This window comes from Emys orbicularis, chromosome 5, assembly GCF_028017835.1.
Source record: "Emys orbicularis isolate rEmyOrb1 chromosome 5, rEmyOrb1.hap1, whole genome shotgun sequence".
NCBI lineage: Eukaryota > Metazoa > Chordata > Testudines > Emydidae > Emys > Emys orbicularis.
The window spans coordinates 96147053-96167970 of NC_088687.1; the positions used below are offsets into that span (position 1 = coordinate 96147053).

General features: G+C 43.7%; 1 protein-coding gene across 1 annotated transcript in view; it reads left to right on the plus strand.

Annotated features, from left to right (window-relative positions):
• Positions 1–20918, plus strand: part of CORIN (corin, serine peptidase) — a 274936-nt gene that overhangs the window by 111199 nt on the left and 142819 nt on the right. Inside the window, exon 5 of the mRNA XM_065405296.1 lies at positions 1419–1600. Coding sequence (XP_065261368.1) covers positions 1419–1600 — 182 coding nt within the window. The remainder of the gene's footprint in view (positions 1–1418; positions 1601–20918) is intronic.

Below are 20918 nucleotides of genomic sequence, written 5' to 3' on the forward strand. Positions count from 1 at the left end.
CTGAATTAGACCTCCATGCTCCTTACATATCCCTTCTGTGGGGTGGAGGACCTGCATGGTGGCAGATCCTCTGGCCTGGCCCTTTCCTTCCCCACATCCTGCAGTCTGCCATGCGGATAGCTCCTAATGAGTAGGGGTTCCCAAATCAGGCACCCAACCTTGCACTGAGAAACTGCACTTCCTCCACAGCTTTAGGGGAAAGGACAGGACTTGTCCCTTAGTGATAAATAACCACTCCCAATCACGTACATTATAAATCGCTGTGGGGTTATTTCTACTAGAATGGTTGGTGTAGAGAGGTATAAGGGTTTTACTAGCATGAGTTTAGGATATGCTCATAGCTCACTCACGACAGACATGCAGGAGTAATGCTGGTCATCCCAAACCATTCAGATATGTCCTACTAAGCCATCTCCCCAGAACTTACTCTAATATTCCCAACCCTGGAGTGGCTTTAAGCAGGAGCCGTTTTTATTTGAATTGGCCTGTCAAAGAACTGTTTCCTTGTTCCCACAAACTTGGCATTTCTCCTGTAAAAATTACTCCCTTCCTGGGGACTGAGGATGAGCAAGACTCAGTTCTGGGCTGATACCAGCTATTGCATAAGCTTTAGTTTCTGACATCTTATGGTACTAGAGTTATAGAAATGTGAACTTTATACTATTGAAGATTCCCAGCTCTCAACCGGGATACACAGTACCTGCTTTTAACCCTGGAAAGGTCTGAGAGCATACTCTAAAGCCAGGATATTTCATAGGTTCCTAGAAATTACCATATTGGATCAGACCAGTGGTCCAGCTAGTCCAGTTTCTTGGCTTTGACATTGGCCAGTACCAGCTGCTTCAGAGGAAGGTGCAAGAAACCTTGAATAAATGAGTTATGGAATAACCTGCCCACAAGAAAAGTTTCTTCCTAATCCCCATTAGTTAGCTGGTTTATTTCCTCAAGCAAAAGAGTTGATATCCTTTCAAAACCCTGAACTATTTTTAATCCTTACTCTAATAATTTGAGATATTCTTCTAATCCATATAAATAATCCTTTTCTGAATCCTGTTAAACTCTTGCCCTCAATGGTATCTTGCAATGAGTTCTGTAAGCTAGTTGTGTTGTATGAAAAAGCATTTTTTATCAGTTTTTAAATTTGCCAACTTTTAATTTAATTGAATCTCCTTGTTCGGGAATTATAATGAAGGGTGCATAGAATTCCTGATTTACCTTCTCTATATCATTTACTATTTTGTATATATTCATCATTTCCTTTCTTGTTTGTATCCTCTGTAAGATAAATAGTGCCAGTTTTTTTCAATCATTTATCATATAATGTTGTTTTATTTTAAATTAAAAAAATAGAGAAAAAAGTAGAAATAATTTTGTAAAACAATAGATTTCTTTGTTTCTTTTTTCTTTCTTTCCTCCAGTCGAGGACTCCTGCCCTGTAGATCATTTTGTGAGGCAGCAAAGGAAGGTTGTGAACCAGTTCTGGGGATGGTGAATTCTTCGTGGCCTGAGTTCCTCAGATGCTCCCAGTTCCAAAACAGAACTGAAAATGACAACACCACGAGGGTCTGCTTCTCGCCATGGCAAGAGAGAGGAAAACAACGTACGTTACTCTGTTTTAATCATCAAATTGTATTTATTAGGTTTTGCTTAATAATGCATGACGTCTGACGAAGTGGGTATTCACCCACGAAAGCTTATGCTCCAATACATCTGTTAGTCTTAAAGGTGCCACAGGACTCTCTGTTGTTTTTTACAGATCCAGACTAACACGGCTCTGATACTTGACACCAATTTTGGCCAAATTTATAAGCCTTTTAGGAATTGCAGATTGCACATGCTCAATACAGACTTAGAGTTTCGGAGCTAAAACCTCCAAAGATTGTGTGTGCACTGAGCATGCTCCATCCTAGTACTGACAGGACTGTGCATACACTATCCCTACAGAGTGACTGAGTAAGTTCCATTCCGAGGGGGAGCCAGACACTGGAATCGAAGGCAGGGAGGAGGAAGGTCCCGGACTCAGATGCAGGGAGGACAAGGACTGTACTGGGAAGGAAAAGAGTGAATTGGGATAAGTAGCCAGAGAGACTGAGGCTCAAGTGGGAGGGAGAGAAACGGTGTCCAGAAGTTGGGAGGGGACTTGATTTTGAAGCTGGGGTGGGAGGTGACTGGGACTGGCTGGGTAAGGAGATGGGGACTGGGAGGTGGTGGGGGTGTGGGAAGGGGAGCTAGAGACTGGTTGGGGAAGGAGATAGGAGTGGGGGAGGCTGGGACTGGTTGGATAAGGAGACTGGGAGGTGGGGATGGGGGAGACTGGGACTAGGAACTAGTGGGGGCAGGAGAAGGGGGAGACAGATCTGGATGTGGAGGGGAGAACAAGGATTGGAAGGTCAAAGAGACTGGAACAAGGAGTCAGGGAGTTGGGAGACTGAGATTGGCTGAAGAGCCAGGGGTGTGAGGGGGAGATTGGGACTGGAAGCCAGTGGCGAACAGGAAATGGTGGCAGATGGGGAATGACAGGAGGCTGGGGGGTGGGGGGGAAGAGGCAGATTAGATGAGGAGCTGGGAAGGGGGAACTAGCACTGGCTGGGCCAGGAGATTAGGACTGGGAGCATGAGATGGGAAATGCTTGGAAGGGGAAATACTAGGATTTGGACAGGGAGCCCAGAAGGGGAGACTTGCACTAGCTGGGCAAGAAGACTGGGATGAGAAAGAAGTCTGAGGAGAGGAGACTGGGACTGGTTAGGCAAGGCGAATGGCGCTCGGATGAGAAGCCAGCTGTGAGGAAGAGAGAGGACTGGGCTGTACAAACTGCAGTGATCTTGGTTTATTATTCGCAGTGCTGACATGGTACCAATTAAAGCAAAAGGTAATTTTAAATTGTGTTTTTGCTTGGACATGCACAAATAATGGGTGTGTGCTTATGTGTATATGAAGAGATTCCATGTAGAATGTGTGATGGAAACTACAGAATAGTGAATATTTTTCATTTTTAAGAACATTTCTATTTTCACTCTATCTTCTGACAGAGGGGTCTGACTATTGTGTGCTTTCTACATATTTTATTACTTAGAAACTATGGTCCTCAATGTTTTGCTCTTAAGGCTCATGTGGATTTTACAGATTCTAAGGGGGAGTCCATATAACTGACTGTGTTTCCATTCGGTTTGCCAGGACCACAAACACATATCACAACGGCCAATTATGAGGCTCCCTGATTTTTGTCTGCCAGGCAAAATGAGGAGTGCTTAGCAGACAAACATATCCATGTGAGAGCTATTGTTATCTGTCTCCCAGCCCCATTTTCCCACTACAGGTAAGGATGGAACTCACATCCAGGAAAGTAGGGGAAAGAGCAGAGATACCACTCTCAGTTGCCAGGAGGTAGGGAGAAAGAGAGAAGAGTGCCAGCAGCTGTGGAGATGAGGTTGAAAAAGAATGCTAAATGTACCTCTCTGTAGCATTTAGACTTTTCTGTCTGAAAGACACAATGTCAAATATAGATGCCACTGTGACCAAAACAACACAATGCAAGCATATCACAATGCAATAATTTCATGGTTCTCTATAACTTTAGTCAAAGGACAAAATGGCTTCTCAGCTGTTAAATGCCACCGATGAAATACAGGAGAGTTTTAAATCAAAAATTTTTTAGTTGCAAATGTCACAAGGGATCCTGGATTTTTGAAAAATGTTAGCAACTTCTGAGGCTGGTAGGTCTTGTGTGGAAATGAAAGCATCACTGAAGACAAGGCCACTTAGCACTCTCTCATTGCCTGGCAAACGTCTCATTATGCAGCCCATTTTCTTTTCTATTTTCCATTATTATGCAGAATGTGCCCACTAAAGGCTGAAAGAGAAATTGGCTGATATAAAAATACAGGGCTCTGGGAATTCAGCTGCAGAGGTTTTAAAAAAATATCTGCATTAGTTTCACAGATGAGTTGTGAGTAAGTAAGGGAGTGAAGGTCAAGTTTTGTCACTCTTTCCTCCCACTTGATCCCTCTAACCTATCCACTACCTTGTCTGCATACTTGGAAAAAAATAATATTTAAATAGCATTCTTGTGGGTCTGAAATGCACCTCCCTAACCAGGAAAATACTTCAGTTATTTTCCTTTTTTTTAGCTCTCCCTCCACCTCCCTGGTATCTTATTTGCTTTTACTAGCCAAAGCTGGTGATAGTGTACTTGAAAGAATAAATAGTATGTGGTAATTTAAGTAAGAAGTAAAATGAATGCAAGGAGCTGGCTTCTATAAGCTTGAAACCTATGGGGGAGCCCTGGAATTGTGTCTTAAGTAAATAGTCTAGATTGCAAAATGTTTTTAGAACCAACAGTGAATATAGATGGTACTGTACTTCATACAGTGTGTGAAACCTATACAAGATACAACCCTGAATAGGCAGCAGCTGGCAAGATAGCAACCACAAACACCTGCAGATTACATAGTTGGACATGTGCAGCTGGGTTCCAACTTCCTCATGCCTGGAGGACTCCTGTAGCCCTTTGAAGATCCTAAATTCCCCAGGTTCCCCTCTTGTTCAGAGGGCCCAAAGAGATCCTGTTCTGTGCCACTTTTTCCCTGGCCTGGTATGTTTTACAGCCCTCCTGGCTTCCCAAAGTCATCTTCCCACTAACGCCCTGACTCCACTGCTCTTGCAGGTTCCACACCTAGATTCCTGCTTCTGTTCCCATATTTGCCTCCCTGCGGACATGTTAAAATCTGCACAAGTTGTCATGGCCCTCAGTAGAATGCACTTCTGGTCCACTCCTCCTGCTGACTTCTGTTTGCAACACGTCCTGTGGACTTTAGAAGGTCTGTAGGGAGGCCAACCTGAGAGTGGGAACAGGAATCAAAGTTTAGTGTCTCTAGGGCTAATGGGAGCCTACTCATGGAAGCTCGGAAGCATGCAGCTCCTGATTGCTACAAGAGTTACCTGCTCTCCGCTTTCCCCCTCATCTCCAGTGATCTGCGGAGTCCTCTCCTGTTGTCTTTCCCAGTTCCAAAGCTCAGGAGTACCACAGGGTATCGTGCTTCCTTTTTCCCTATGCAACTAATGAACGTTCAAAATTGTAAAAATAACTCAGACCAAAAAAGACAATTTCCAGACAAAACCTTCATGTAGCTGGAACTCTGACTGAGAGCTCCCCACTTTCAAATGTTTAGGTTTCTTTTCTGTTAAACTTTGAACTTCCTAGGTTGCTAATGGTTGGTGTTTTTGATAACTATATCTGCATTTTTTAATGTTACTCTTATGTTATTGCTATGTACTGTCAGCTTTAACCTCAGCTTAATGATGTTTTTGTCTGGGACACTGGTTATTGTTGACATCCTGCAATTTATTTGGACAGTCAAACAATGACACTGAATTTTAGAATAATGATTGTTATCAAGCATTGAACATTATTGCAAATACAGCAATGTGGAGCACACCATGGTGGGGTGAACACCAGATGGTCTTAGACTGTCTTTGTATTTCCCAGTTACACAGCCTCCTTGCTCTTTGCCCCCTAGTGGCCACTCTAAACAGTCACAACTAACACCACTGGGAGGATCCTGGCCGGTCTTCTTAAAGGCCTTGTTCACCTTCACTCCATTTCAAATGACAAAAGATGAATATTATGCTGTTAGTATCCCTACAGTCAGTATCGTTTTCAGGATGCGAGGATGCTAAACATTTCTAGCAAGGTGCCAAACAATATATGTTGGTTTGCAAAGTGGTGCTGCCTCCTCCTTTGGTTATGGCCAGGAGAAACCTTTGTTTGTTTGTTTAAATGAAAAGAAGTGAATGGACTTCCTAGTCTCTCTCCCCTCAGTACTCCAGAGCACACAGACCCATCATATTGGGTTTAACAAAGACTAAGTGGGAAAATGTTTGTGGAAGCCCCTTGTTAAAATACTGGTTGCACATGTCTGCTTGGACCACTTCTGTGGGACTTTAGTCCTATTCTGTTAACCGTGTAGAAGGTGTATAGAGAAATGTTAATAATTTATTTACTTCTGCTTTAAAAACTTTTGCAAGAGAGATTTACTGGGATCAAGGCCCTTGATAACGGAGACACCCATTAATGGATCTTAGTAGGTAAGCTGGCAAAACAGGACCAATTACCTACATGGAATATAGTACATTAGACATCTTTTCATTGCATAAATGTGTGTGAAGTTAATTGATTTTTAATTTAATTACCAGATATTTAAGGGGGAAATTTTCATTTGATGTGCAGAACATAGACTGTGTAGCACATTTGCTCATTAGGCACCTGAGTGACACCCTCCCTTTATTCCAGTAGGGCCATGATTTGCAATGAGGGACAACTGTAGAGAACTGTCCTATTACCGGGTAGCCCACAGAGCACAAGTGCTTAAGAAGTGTAATTGTATAACAGGTCTGATTGTTACTAAATGAGTGAATGCAGCAAGAGCTAGTACAGCAGGGAAGATATTTGATACATTATGAACTGGTCTATAGCCTTCTGTTGGTGCTGCTGTACTCTTCATGACACTGTGGTTTTACTTTTTCATGCTTTTAGTAATGTTGTTCATTAATGCTAACAATCAGCCATAAGTTTCTCTCTCATTAATGTCCTTTATTTTTGGAATGGGCTATCAAGGTTGTCTGAGGAATCACTCAGTAGCTGCAAGGTTGTGGCTGCTGATAAGTCGTCACTTTCATGGTGTCCAGTTGAAAGCTGTATTTCTGCATCATCACCATTTGTACATTTTAATTAGACTGTCATCTCTTCTGGGTAGGGTTGTGTTTGCACAATGCCTAGCACAATGGAGCCAGGGGCCCATAGGCATTACTGCAACAGAAATAAGCTTACAATATGGATCATGGAGTCACAGTTTGCTTTCAAGTTTATGGTTCTGTGTGTGCTGCTTTCTGTGGCCTCAAAGAGAATTATGAATTTTTTTTGACAGAGTGCTGACCAGACCTTGTGGTCAATGTAAACCAGGAATAATCATGTTCAGCATGTCATCGTTGTATTCAAACACTAACATTTTGTAATGTACACAAGCCCTTAATGTATCTTGTATATCCTTCCTTGATACCAGTCTTTCATTGCTGCCTAGTAATTAGCACTCTTCTCCTCCTTTACCTTTTACTCTCCTCTGGCTCTTTCTGCTCACAATACAGCATGCTTTAGTCTCTTCCATCTTAACTCCCCCCACACACACTCTTCTTGCCTCTCCAACTATGGCCCCATCTCCCTTCCCCATTTCACCTCTAAACTCATTGAGCAAACTGTCTACAACCACTGTCTGGAGTTCCTCTCCTCCAGTTCCATCCCAAGCCGTCCACAGTCCTGCTGCTGTTTCTTGCACTCAATTGAAACTTCCCTTGCCAAAATCTCTAATGACCTCTTCCTAGCCAGATTTCAGAACCAGTACTCCATCCTCATTCTCCTTGACCTGTCAGCACCATCGACCATGCTCTTTATGAAATCTTGTCCTCCCTTAGCTTCTGTGCTGCTGACTCTCCGGGTTCTCGCCTACTTCTCTAACTATTCCTTCAGCATGTGCTTTGGAGGCTCCTCCTCAATCCTTCTCTAGCTTTCTGTGGGGCCTCCACAGAGTTCTCTCCTTGGTCTCCTTCTCTTCTCCCCCTGGACTTTATCTCTTGGTAATCTCATTTGCAGACACAAATTCACCTATTGTCTCTATGCAGACGACTCACAGATCTACCTCCCTACTCCATATCTGTCCTCTTCTGTCTAAACTAAAATCTCAGCCTGTCTCTGACATATCCTCATAGATGTCTAGCCATCAGATCAAGCTCAATCTCCCTCCAAGCCCTCCCTGCTACCTCCTTTCTCAAGGACTGTAGACCACATGACCATCCTTCCCACTTAGGCCCATAATCTGGGCATCATCTTTGATTCTGACCTCAGTCTAGGTCTTCACATTCTTTTAGAATCACATCTCTAAGTTGCAGCCTTTTTTATCCATCTACATGGCTAAAATTCTCATCCTAGCTCTCAACTTCTCATTTCTTGATTATTGCAAAATCCTTTTCTCTGATCTTGACTGGCAAAATGCCATCTTGCCCCATTCCTCCATTCAGAATGTTGCTGTAAAGATCTTTTTCCTAGCTTGTCACTTTGACCATACCACTTCTGTCTTTATTGCGTCAAACATACATTACTTATTTTCACTTTCAAGGCCCTTCATAGCCTATTACCACCCTACCAATCATCTCTCATTTGCAATCAAGCTGTCGACTCTTGCCTCTTTTTGCTTTCTCCCATGCTGCCCCTCATGCTTGCGAGGAGTTTCCTGTAAATGTACACACTTCATTATTCTCCTTCAGATCCTTAAATCTCTTCAAAACTCTCCTGTGCCGTAATGCCTTAAAAAAAAAAAAATTGACAACAGTTAGGCTGCTGGTGTGCTAAGACTTCTGCCTGCCACGCTGACCGATATTATGTCATTGTTTCTCTGTACTCCCGTCTGTCTGTATCCATCTGTTGTCTTCTTTCTTATACTTAGATTGTAAGCTATTTGGAGTAGAGACTGTCTTTTTGTTCTGTGTCTATGCAGTGTCTAGCACAATGGGATGCTGCTCCATGGCTATGGCTCCTAGGTGCTACAATAATACAAATAATAAAAAATAAACACAGCTTTTGAGGCTATACACTCTCACTTTTCGCTCATACTTCTTCTTGCTATGGTGAGTCTATATATAGAAGTATCTTCATGTAGCTGGTTCATTTCTGCATTGTCTCTTCTAAACAACATTCTCTGGAAAGGTAAGTCCCAAGAATAAATTACCCTCTGGTCACATGTTCTTGCCAGTAGCTAGAAAATAATTTGTAAAATTGCACCATAATTGCACAGACAACATTTCTAAATATAAATTGTGTGACATTAAAAGAGACTAGCTCACATGGTGGAGGGTGGCTTTACTGCTGATCAGCGCAACAGATGAGATGCAGATCAGAGACAGTGATAGTTCTATTGCTACCCTAACACACAAAGCTTTGGGGAAAAAAATTAACTTTGAAAGCACAGTAAATGCATTTTAATTCTGAGGTTATTCTAGGGCAGCGGTTGGAATTGTTGGTTTGTTTTATGTTTTCTCCCCTAAATGCCCTACAGGAAAACAAAAATAAAGTTGACTCACCTCAAAGGGAGAGTACTGTATATTCATTTGCTGCACAGCAGAGGCTCTATGTTTATTGTTGTTGTACTATTAAAAACTGACGCACAAGTGGCCCATATGACAGGATGTGGGCAAGATTTTAACATTTCCGAATTATATGCCATTTCTTGAGTGGGAAAACAGTTGTTCATTTTTGGACTTTTAAAATTTTACTTTGTAATTGTAAAAGATTCTATATTCCATTAGACTGTCACTGTTATTTATTTATATTATAGTAGTATCTATTGGCCCTCTGCTGACATGGTACAGGAAGATCAGATAAATCCTGCTTATTGCGATAGTAAAATAATTTTTTTGTAATTAGCAGTAGGACTGTGTCACGTTGTTAGCAACATTTTTCCTGGACACTTTTGCAATTTTGTCTCAGGTGATTTCACCTCCCCCAAGTAGGGTTTTTGTGATATTTCAAAAAGTGTAGGTTTTGGATCAAAACACTCTCTTCCTGCTCCCATGTTTTATTGCAAATCTTCTTACAATCAAAATTTCACTTCTATTAGAGTGAAAGCTGTGGGCTAAAGTCATGGCTCATACCCCAGTGCAGAAACTACACTGCTGTTTTTTTCCCTCCATAAATTTTCTGTTTCTCTCCATTCCCCTGGCCCTGATTATTTCTCACCTTGACTCCTTCTAGCCCCAGCCTCAGTAACCCTCATCTCATCCCCCACTTCAGTCCATCCAAAATATTACCACAAAAATGATGTTCCTAGCCCACTGCTCTGACCACGTCCAACCTGCTTAAGATCCCTTCACTCGCTTCCCCTCACACACCAGGTACAATTCAAGTTCCATGTCCTCATTTTTAAGGCCCTGCACAATGTGGCTATCCTTACCTACCACTCTGTTCTTGTATCCTCCTTCTCCCCTCATTGCCCCATTTACTTTCCCCAGCCTGCCTGACTCACCACCCCCTTTGTGTTACATTCCCACTTCTGCACCTGTGCCCCTTCCATTTGGACTCCCCAGGAATCCCTTCCTGACCTTGTTTGTTATGCCTCCACTTCTTCCTCCTTACGTCTCTCCTTAAAACACACCTCTTCTTACAAGTCCTAGTCGTCGTCTCAGATGCTCATCAGGTGTTAGTTCATCAAGAATTTATGAACAAAATTACATATGCACAAGTGGAAGCCTAGGTCTGAAAATCAGCCTGCCTGACACATCACTGGGATGTGATGTACATACCTCACACTCAGTAGGGTGACGGATTCCTTAGCTCATTCGATGGACAGAAGATTCTTCTTTGTTTAGACCAGGGGTTGGCAACCTTTCAGAAGTGGTGTGCCGAGTCTTCATTTATTCACTCTAATTTAAGGTTTCGCATGCCAGTAATACATTTTAACGTTTTTAGAAGGTCTCTTTCTATAAGTCTATAATATATAACTAAACTATTGTATGTAAAGTAAATAAGGTTTTTAAAATGTTTAAGAAACTTCATTTAAAATTAAATTAAAATGCAGAGCCTCCGGACCGGTGGCCAGGACCCGGGCAGTGTGAGTGCCACTGAAAATCAGCTCGCTTGCCGCCTTCGGCACGCATGCCAGAGGTTGCCTACCCCTGGTTTAGACCATTCTGAGGACCCTGTCTGCTGTAACACTTTCTGGAGATTCTAATCATTAACATTTCCTGTTAGCACCTAGCCTTCCTTGTGGTTATGCTGTTGTTCTTGGAGACCTAGATGACCAAACATGATACTATCTGGAAATCCTGACAGCCATCACATCATGGTGATTTCGTTAACTGAAATGTTATAGAAAGTAGAATACGTATGTTTGTAAATCAGTGCAGACTTACTTTTAATAACAGATGTTTGCAGGCAGATCAGTTGGGTCCTAAGGGAAGTGAGTGATTTATGGGTAAATACCATGAAACTTGTGTAATTAAAAGTAGCTTGGAGACTTTAACCGCTGTGTAGAGGAGATTTATTTTTGTGAACTTTTCACCGCATGCTTATCTTTAGATTTTTTCTGGTCAGGAGTGTTATAGTAGTTCTCCAGCAACAAAAAAACACTGCAGATAGCCTAGATAAGCTCCCTTCTTGGCAAAACCACAAAATTAATTGCTGTGCAAATACGGATTCTCAGCAATGTTCAGGGGACTGAAAGGGCTATATATCTCAATAATTGGAGTGAGCTCTTTAGTCTGTTTGTAGATGACACCACAGGAGTCCTTAATACGTGTTAATCTGGATAAGGAGTTTTTAATAGGAACTCCACATTAAGAAGCTTAGCAAAGGGTATGTACATTTATACTATTCAAAAGTCCTACAAAACACAAAAAGCTGTTACATACTTGAATGCCATTTTAAGGGTCATCAGTAGTGAAATAGGAGAGCCCCACTTGGAGCATCCTTCTGTGGCACAACAAATGCAGCTGCCTCAGTTTCCCTCTTTCAGAGACCCCAGAAATAGTCATTAAGACTTTCCATGTGTGTGTGTTATCATATCGTATCTATCTAAAATCCACTGCAGAGTTAATTTATTACAAGAATCCCGTGCACAAATCATAATAAAAGTTCCACAACCATAGTCTGGAATTCCCCAGCATAGTCCAAACAATACATATAACACACCCAGTACAGCAATAGCATCTCTCACAATGCCTCACACCACACTAGCCTTTGCTGGCTTACCCTCCTCAGGCTTCCTAGCCCTCTGGCCTTTCCAGCCTCTCAGCACTGGCACAGGAAACTCAACAGACTAGCCCTTCCATTGGTTTACTGACATTCCTCTCTCTTCCAGGGAGGTGCTGCAGAGAGCTTTCTGATCTGTTTTCCCAATACAATTAAAAACATTGTCTTAGGCTGGGGGATGCTTTGAGCTTTCTTTTCCAGTTTGAACTATTCCATCAAGTTTCCTCTTGATAGCTGATAGCACTGTACATTATCTTGTCATGTGCACTGCAGACAATACTAAAATCACTTTTTAGTCCCAAGTATTTTTAAACAGAAAAAATCCAAGATGTGCCAGATAATGTCAGGTGCATAAAGCTGTAGAAACAAGTTACTTTCCACATTGAACTAGTAACTAGTTACTAGTTCAAATTTTTATTGTCTCTGACATCCAATCTGTCTTCCCACCACCGGGCCCATATAAATGTAAAGTATAAGTATAAATTTAGGGAATGAACTGTTTTCAAACCAAGAGTGATTAGCAGTAGTTGGCTGTGGGCAGGTATTTCTTATTCAAAATTGTGACTTTGTTTTGTATATCCAACAATAAAAACTGTCTGATAAAGATTGTCTAAAATCAGGAAAACATTATCTTTCCTTTTCATCTTTGCATTAATTTTATATAGTGAGAGTCAGAGAGCGGGCGAAAGATATGGGGTGTGTGTGTGTATGTGTAATATTGCTATTTTGTGGCGGGGAAGAATGACATAGTAAAATATTGCCCTGAGGGAGATAAAGTAGTTCTTGAGATTGTGGTCTGTCATGTGAAGCTGAAAGCTGAGGGCAATATTCACAATCAAGGAGTTCCCAAAGCACAGTTTTCTCCATCAATTACTCATACTTGATTATGTCCCTTGATTTCTTTCTCTCCCCACGTATGCCACCCCAGCCGTTTGTCTCTCTCCTTTCTCCTGCTTTCCTACTCCTTGTCTCTTTTTGTTTCCATTCTGTGCTTCCCTAGTCCCTCGCTTCTTTGTTTTTTTAGGCCACCATCATCCTATTCCTCTGCCCAAGTGGGAGGGATCCACTGTGCCCCTCGCCTATAATAGCTTTGTAGATTGAGGAGAGGGCAAATGGAGGGGTGCACAGCAGGAGCTCAAGGGCCGAATTAAGTTGGCTGGAGGGCTGGATGTGGCCTGCGGGCTGTAGTTTGCCCACCCCGGCTGTAGGATCTGTAGGGGATTTTGCCCCAGGACACTGAAACATAGAGATAAGCACCTGAAAATCCTACTAATGGAAGTGGCACTCTGGCCTCAGTCCAACCCCGGATTGGCGGACCTGGTGCCGAGTACCTCTTCTTCGGTACGCAGTATCCTGGCACCGTCAGCATGGGGATCGGTGCCGAGTAAAGACAAGGACTCTCGGCACGGTCATGGCTCACATGCCGCAGGCAGGCACCAGTCTCAATCACCGGTGCCGCAGAAGAAGAGTAGGCCAAAGATGGGTTGTTCCCCCCTGGCTAAACCCAAGGAGCTGACCGTTGTGAGACCCGAGTTGGGCCACACTACTTTAGCCTCGCTGCCAGATATGGTCGCGTCAACTCCTGCTCTCATGGAAGGGCGGTTGAGTCCGGACCCTTCTCGCTCGCCGTGGCCGAGCTGACAACTTCACCTCCTGTTGACCCCGGAGGCGTTTGAGGCAGCACGGGATGTGCTCCAGCTCACGGCACCGTTCTCTCCACCTAGATGGGAGTGGTAGCCGGCAGGCACCGGTCACTCCCCCGGCACCGTGAAGGGGAAAGCCCGCAATGATGGCCTGGCGGTCTCCATCCCTGGTGCACTGCTACCCGGTGCCAGAACAGGGTCAGCAACCTTGTTGGTGCCCAAGCCCTTAGCGTGGACCCTCGGCGCCCCGAAGAACCACTCCTCCGTGGTCCTCCTTTTCAGAGGCCTCCTTTGAGAGTCGGACTCCTATCGATCTTGTAGGGGCAGAAATAGACAGTCCAGGTCATCACGAGACCAGCACCCTTACCTGGCACCGTGGCCCACGCAGTGGCAGCCCTTGGCACAGTGGCCCTTTTGGATTCCCTGGGCTTTTCGCCAAGGCCAAGGGTGGAGCGAAGGGTCGCATGACAGGGCGGCGTCGGTGGCCTCAGCCACTTTCATATCAACTCTGGCACCGTCGGCATCGGCAGGATTGGGGGTAGCTCCATCGGTCCCTGATGCCACCATCCCAACCCCTGCAGCACTGGCGTCAGCTACGCCAGCCCCAGCGGTATCAGTGCTGACAGCCTCAGCACCGACAGCCTCAGCACCGACAGTCCCAACACCATTGGTTCCGGCTTCAGCACCGGTGGCCTCGGCACCGACGCATACAGCTCCAGCATGGAGAGCCACGGCACCATTCGCGTTGGCTCCCACCCAGAATCCCCAAGTGCCACGGGACCCCTTGGGCATGGAGGGAAGGGAGCAACCACTCCTTGAGGGGGTCTCTTCCTCCTCCTCTCCAGTCAAAGCACTGGTGGGCACTTCAGTAGCCCCGGCCCTGGAGGACAACAGGGTCCTACAGCAATTGCTGAGGAGGATTGCCCAAGGCCTGGGCATTCAGGCAGAGGAGGTAGTGGAGGACGCAGATCCAATGGTGGATCTCCTCACCCCTTCCGGACTGGTATGTATTACCCTACCCCTCATAAAGACCATTGCCAACACCACAAAAACCTTGTGGCAGACCCCAGATTCGTTGCCCCCTAGGGCTAAGCGCAATGAAAGACACTATTTTGTGCCATCCAGGGACTATGAGCACTTGTATACCCATCTTCCACCCGATTCCTTGGTCGTGGATGCTACTAACCAAAACAAGCGCCAGGGCTACCAAGGCCTCTCCCTAATCAGCAGGCCATTATCAGCAGGTACTGCTACAGTACATATGAGACAATGGTAAAGTTTACAGAGCTGCTGCTGCAGGACTCCCGTGCTGAATTCTCGGCTCTGTTGGAGGAAGTCAAGCTCATTTCCCGAGCTTCGTTGCAGGCCGCTCTGGATGGGGCTGATGCGGCTACTTGGGTGATGTCTACCGGAATTGCCATGAGAAGGGGCTTTTGGCCCTGGGTGACACCATTTGAAGTCTCAGGCAGTTTCCCATCAGCACAGCAAGGAATTGCCTGAAGCTTCTAGGATGATGTGGTTGCAACACGCCAGGCTCAGACTCTGGCTTCTGCAATCGTGGCTAGCCTCAGTGTATTGGCCGGCTCAGGACAGTTAGAACAGAGTAGTGACTCTGCCTCGCCTGGTCCTCGACTCCCTCCAGTGGTGGCTCGACCCACAGGTAGTGCGTGCAGGGGTCCTCAGCCATCCCTCTTGCTAGTGATGGACATGTCAGCCTTGGGCTGGGGAGCATATCTGGGAGACCTCAGGACACAAGGCCTCTGGTCTCAGGCGGAATTCGCTCTCCACATCAACGTCAGAGAGCTGAGAGCAGTGCATCTGGCATGCCAGACTTTCCAAGCCCACTTGACCGGTATATGTGTATCAGTCATGACAGACAACACCACGGCGATGTTCTATATCAACAAACAGGGAGATGCACGCTCCGCTCCCCTGTGCCAGGAAGCCATCACACTGTGGGACTTTTGTGTAGCTCATTCGATACAGCTGCAAGCATCGTACCTCCTGGGAGTACAGAATGAGTTGGCGGACCATCTCAGTAGGTCCTTCAGTGATGTTGATAGCTCCAACCTGGCCCCGCCAACACTGGTATACATCTCTCCTGGAAATGTCCGTGAAAGCCCCAGTTACCTTGCCACTCCAGCTTTTCTCCCAAAGGTTGTCTCCCAGTTTCACATCAACCAGGACATATTCCTCCCAGTGTTCTATCCTAAGCCGCACTTGAGCGGCAGAGAGCATAGGCTTCACTCATTGGCTGTCCGCAGAGCGCTAGCTTTTTACATTGAAAGAACAAAACTGTTTAGGAAGTCCATTCAACTAGATTTGTATTGGTAAATGTTGGTAAAGGTCAATTTCACCGTACACATACAAACCGACAAAAATATTTCCATTTATAATAATCAAAATTTACAAACAGGCAAAGTAGAAAAAAATATGCTTGAGAACTTTTTAGTTTGATTTAAGGAATTTACTTAGTATATTTTGACATGTGATGTTGACAGTTTGTTTAAATGATTATAAAATTGTAATTTTTTCTATTTCAATGTCTACAGTCATTAAATAATTACAGGCTGATGCCCCCTATTGCCTGACCTCCCCATAATTTCCCTCAACCATTAACATTTAAATAGATAAAAATTGAAAAAGTGTTTAAAAATAAACATCAATATTATCTGTCAAAATTATATCTATATATAAAAGACCAAATTCTGCCAAGCCTACATATAAAAAACCTGATTACTCTGAAAAATAAGGGCCTAGAAGTTTCAAATTGGGCACCCAAAATTAGTGGGCACTTTGACAACTTGGCCATAATCTCTCTGTGCCTCAGTTCCCCATCTGTAAAATGGGGCTAATGCCAACTAATGTTACAGGAGTATTTTGAAAATAAAAGTATTAAGCACAGTGATGGGGGATGGTGTAAGGAGCTACCTCGCTGCTTGTAGAGGCCTTTGGAGAGTGCTGGGAGTCTTCCGTCCCTCTCTACTACCTTGGGGTGCATGGGGCCTCAAAAAGGGCAGTGAGACGGTAGGACTATAGCTCCAAACTCTTCCACATGCACCAGCTAGCAAACTTGGTTGGCTAGGCAGGGAGTAAAAAGGTGTGCCCTCACAGGAGAGTACTGGAGTGCACTGACTACTGGATGTTCAGAGGCACCTTGCAGTGTTCCCCAGTGGTACTGGCTCTTACTAATGTTTGTGTTAAAATAGCACAGTAGAGTCCAAAACCCGTGTTTTAACGTCTTTTGTATTCTGGTCATCTTGCTGCCACAGAACTTGGAGCTATAGACATTCATTAAGACAGATGTCATATTATATTAAATGTCTCTGATTGTAGTATCTGTGACCCCATTACATAATTTTGATACAATGTTCTACCCCTCAATAGAGAGCACAGTGACTAGTGTGGGGGCGGGGATATATGACTGTATGGGAAGTGCACCTGAGAATGTATAGAAGAGATTTTTGAATTATTCAGATACATTTTATCACAAACACATTTTTCTATACAAGTTTGTATGTTGATTTACTAACTCTAAGACTGATTTGTTTCTTGTGGCGGATGATTTAATATTCAGGGCTTCAAGATTGTGTAAGTAGGCTTTAAAAATAATGTCTTGCTGTCAACAACTAGCTCTTAACAAGTGGAAGTACTGTAGAAGATCTTTTTGGTACTGGAATAATGCAATAGGATGAGCAACTGTGTCCCGGGGCTGCAAGACAGTGGAAACCTAGGGCTTAATTTTCAGAGGTCTTGAGCACCTGTAATTTCAGTTGAAGTCTATGCTAACTGTGGATGGCTGGCACCTTTGAAAATCACAACCTTCCTTGTGTGGGTGGTCCAGCACTGGACAGTTTATCAGATACATCCATTGTTTTGCCAGCTGATCAAAATAATTGTGGAGAATAGATATAATGCATTCCTACATGGCAATGCCGGTCCTTGTCAGAAATCCAGTTTTTCCTTTCTTAAGCACATCAAAGGCTCCTTATCCTGTACAAGACATGATTACCAGGTCTACTGATCTCTTCAGGCTGCCCATTGAAGTCTTTCAAAATATATTATTCATATTGGGCAGCTTTAATTGTTTTGTTCTACAACAATTATATTGTTTCCATTAAGATTTATCTTAGAGCTTTTCTCTTTGTTTACAGAGTTGTTGTAGCCCTGTTGGTCCCAGGAATTTAGAGAGACAAGGTAGGTGAGATAATATCTATTATTGGACCAACTTCTGTTGGTGAAAGAGACATGCTTTCGAGCTACATAGTGTTCTCCTCCAGGTCACCTTGCACACCTTGTCTCTCAGCTTTTCTCTTAACTATCATTGAATTAGATATCTTCCATTGGGAGCTGTCCTCATGTTTCCTAACTGGAAATATATTTCTCAGTTCCTAGGAGAAAACTTCAATTTAATTTTTTTCATCAGAATGAAAATAACTTTATAGGCTTTCCAATGTTGCTCACCATTGTAGTACCCCAATACACTGACAGATTTTATCCTCAGAACACCTCTGTGAGGCAGGGAAGTATTATTATCAGGGCTTCAATTCAGCCAGAGCTGTCCAGAGCAGAGCTCCGGTAAATATTTTCAAACCTGCAGGAGCCCCGGCACCTCTCACGGGGCAGAAGTCCAAGCCTTGGCACATCCCGCGGGCGAGCCCCGGTGCCTCCCACGAGGCTGAAGCCCCTTGGCTTTGGGAACTATTCGGTGAGAATTTAAGCCCTGAGTATTATCCCCATTATACAGAAGGAGAACAGAGGCCCTGAAAGATTAAGTGACTCCTCCAGAGTTCACACAGAGAGTGTGTGCAGAGTGGGGAACTGAACATACAACTTTTGAGTGCCACTACAGTGCCTTAAACATAAAATCCTCCTGCCTCTCCTAGATTTGCCTCGTTTTTCTTATGTAGTGTTGTCTGCTGATCTCTAATGCGCAAGGTCACTTTACAGTTATTTTTTCTGAATATTCACTATTGAATCATAGAATTATAGAAGATTAGAGTTGGAAGAGACCTCAGGAGGTCATCTAGTCCAACCCTAACTAAATCATCCCAGCCAGGGCTTTGACAAGCCAGGCCTTAAAAACCTCTAAGATGGAGATTCCACCACCTCCCTAGGTAACCCATTCCAGTGCTTCACCAACCTCCTAGTGAAATAGTTTTTCCTAATATGCAACCTAGACCTCCCCCACTGCAACTTGAAACTATTACTCCTTGTTCTGTCATCTGCCACCACTTTGAACATCCTAGGTCCATCCTCTTTGGAACCCTCCTTCAGGTAGTTGAAGGCTGCTCTCAAATCCCCCCTGAATCTTCTCTTCTGCAGACTAAATAAGCCCAGTTCCCTCAGCTTCTCCTCGTAAGTCATGTGCCCCAGCCCCCTAATCATTTTCGTTGCCCTCCGCTGGACTTTCTCCAATTTGTCCACATCCTTTCTGTAGTGGGGTGACCAAAACTGGACACAGTACTTCAGATGTGGCCTCATGAGTGCCGAATAGAGAGGAATAATCACTTCCCTCGATCTGCTGGCAGTACTCCTACTAATGCAGCCCAATATGCCATTAGCCTTCTTGGCAACAAGGGCACATTGTTGACTCATATCCAACTTCTCGTCCACTATAATCCCAGGTCCTTTTCTGCAGAACTGCCGCTTAGCCAGTCAGTCCCCAGCCTGTAGAAGTGCATGGGATTCTTCCATCCTAAGTGCAGGACCCTGCACTTGTCCTTGTTGAACCTCATCAGATTTCTTTTGGCCCAATCCTCCAATTTGTCTAGGTCACTCTGGACCCTATCCCTACTCTCCAGCATATCTACTTCTCTCCCCAACTTAGTGTCATCCACGAACTTGCTGAGGGTGCAATCCATCCCATCATCCAGATCATTAATGAAGATGTTGAACAAAACTGGCCCCAGGACAGACCCCTGGGGCACTCAGCTTCATACCAGCTGCCAACTAGACATCGAGCCGTTGATCGCTACCCATTGAGCCTGATGATCTAGGCAGCTTTCTATCCACCTTATAGTCCATTCATCCAATCCATACTTTTTTTAACTTGCTGGCAAGAATACTGTGGGAGACCGTATCAAAAGCTTTGCTAAAGTCAAGATATATCATGTCCACTGCTTTCCCCATATCCACAGAGCCAGTTATCTCCTCATAGAAGGCAATCAGGTTGGTCAGGCATGACTTGCCCTTGGTGAATCCATGTTGACTGTTCCTGATCACCTTCCTCTCCTGCAAGTGCTTCAAAATGGATTCCTGGAGGACCTGCTCCATGATTTTTCCAGGGACTGAGGTGAGGCTGGCTGGTCTATAGTTCCCTGGATTCTCCTTCTTCCCTTTTTTAGAGATGGCACTACATTTGCCTTTTTCCAATTGTCTGGGACCTCCCCCAATCACCAGGAGTTTTCAAAGATAATGGCCAACGGCTCTGCAATCACATCAGCCAACTTCCTTAGCACCCTTGGATGCATTAGATCCGGACCCATGGACTTATGCATGTCCAGCTTTTCTAAATAGTCCTTAACCTCCTCCCCATACTGTGCTGCCCAGTAGACCTTTTTAACTAACAAAAGTTTATAGTACAAAAGGACATAAGGTATAATTTAATGTTACCAGATAAAATACATGATTATTTTAATTGTATTTTTCTAACCATCCCTGAACCATGACTATAAAAATAATTCAAAAAATATTTTATAAAGAAGCAAATGTAAAAGGAAAAAAGTCTAGATGGAAAAATGTGCTGTTTTTCACTCAAAATGGCAAGATGTTCATGATTTCTTCTTTTGATATTCTAGTAATTAGTTCATTTTAAAAGACAATACTAATTGTGATGGGTTTTTTTTATTAGTCACTGGGTTTTTAGCAGGAATGTTAGCATTTCTTGAATAGCATGAAAGAGTTTGATTGCCATGTGTGTTCCACAATGAAATTTGATTGGGTATTAAATATTTATTCTGAGAAGCGACTATTTTTTCTTATAGTTTTGGAGCTATCAGCCTATCGCTTCATTACCTAATGTGCTGTGTTCAAACCCTGACCCAGCTGTGATATAACATAGATGTAACATAGGTCATTGTGCTAAAATATAGTTTATGAAAAACTTAGCAAGCATGGTAAGGTCATGTTTGTTTGTACTATCTGTTGTATGTGTTGAATAAGACATTATTGCGTTGTTGAGACTGAGTCAAATCACCAGATGTTGGAAGAGATTTGGCTGCAAATCTCACTAGAAAAAGTTAGAATTTCAAGTTTTACAGTTTTTTGCAAATTCCTGGGGCATGAATCTCCCCATAGAGGAGATGAACCATTTCCACTGAAGTCAATGTGGCTCACTTGAAACCCCATGGCGAAACTCAGGCTCTCTGACACTAATCCATTGGCATTCTCTGCAACTACAATAAAGAAAATGCCTGTGGCAAAAATACTGTTCCAAAAGGAAAAAATAAATAAACTTCCATTCTGACACTATGATAAATCGA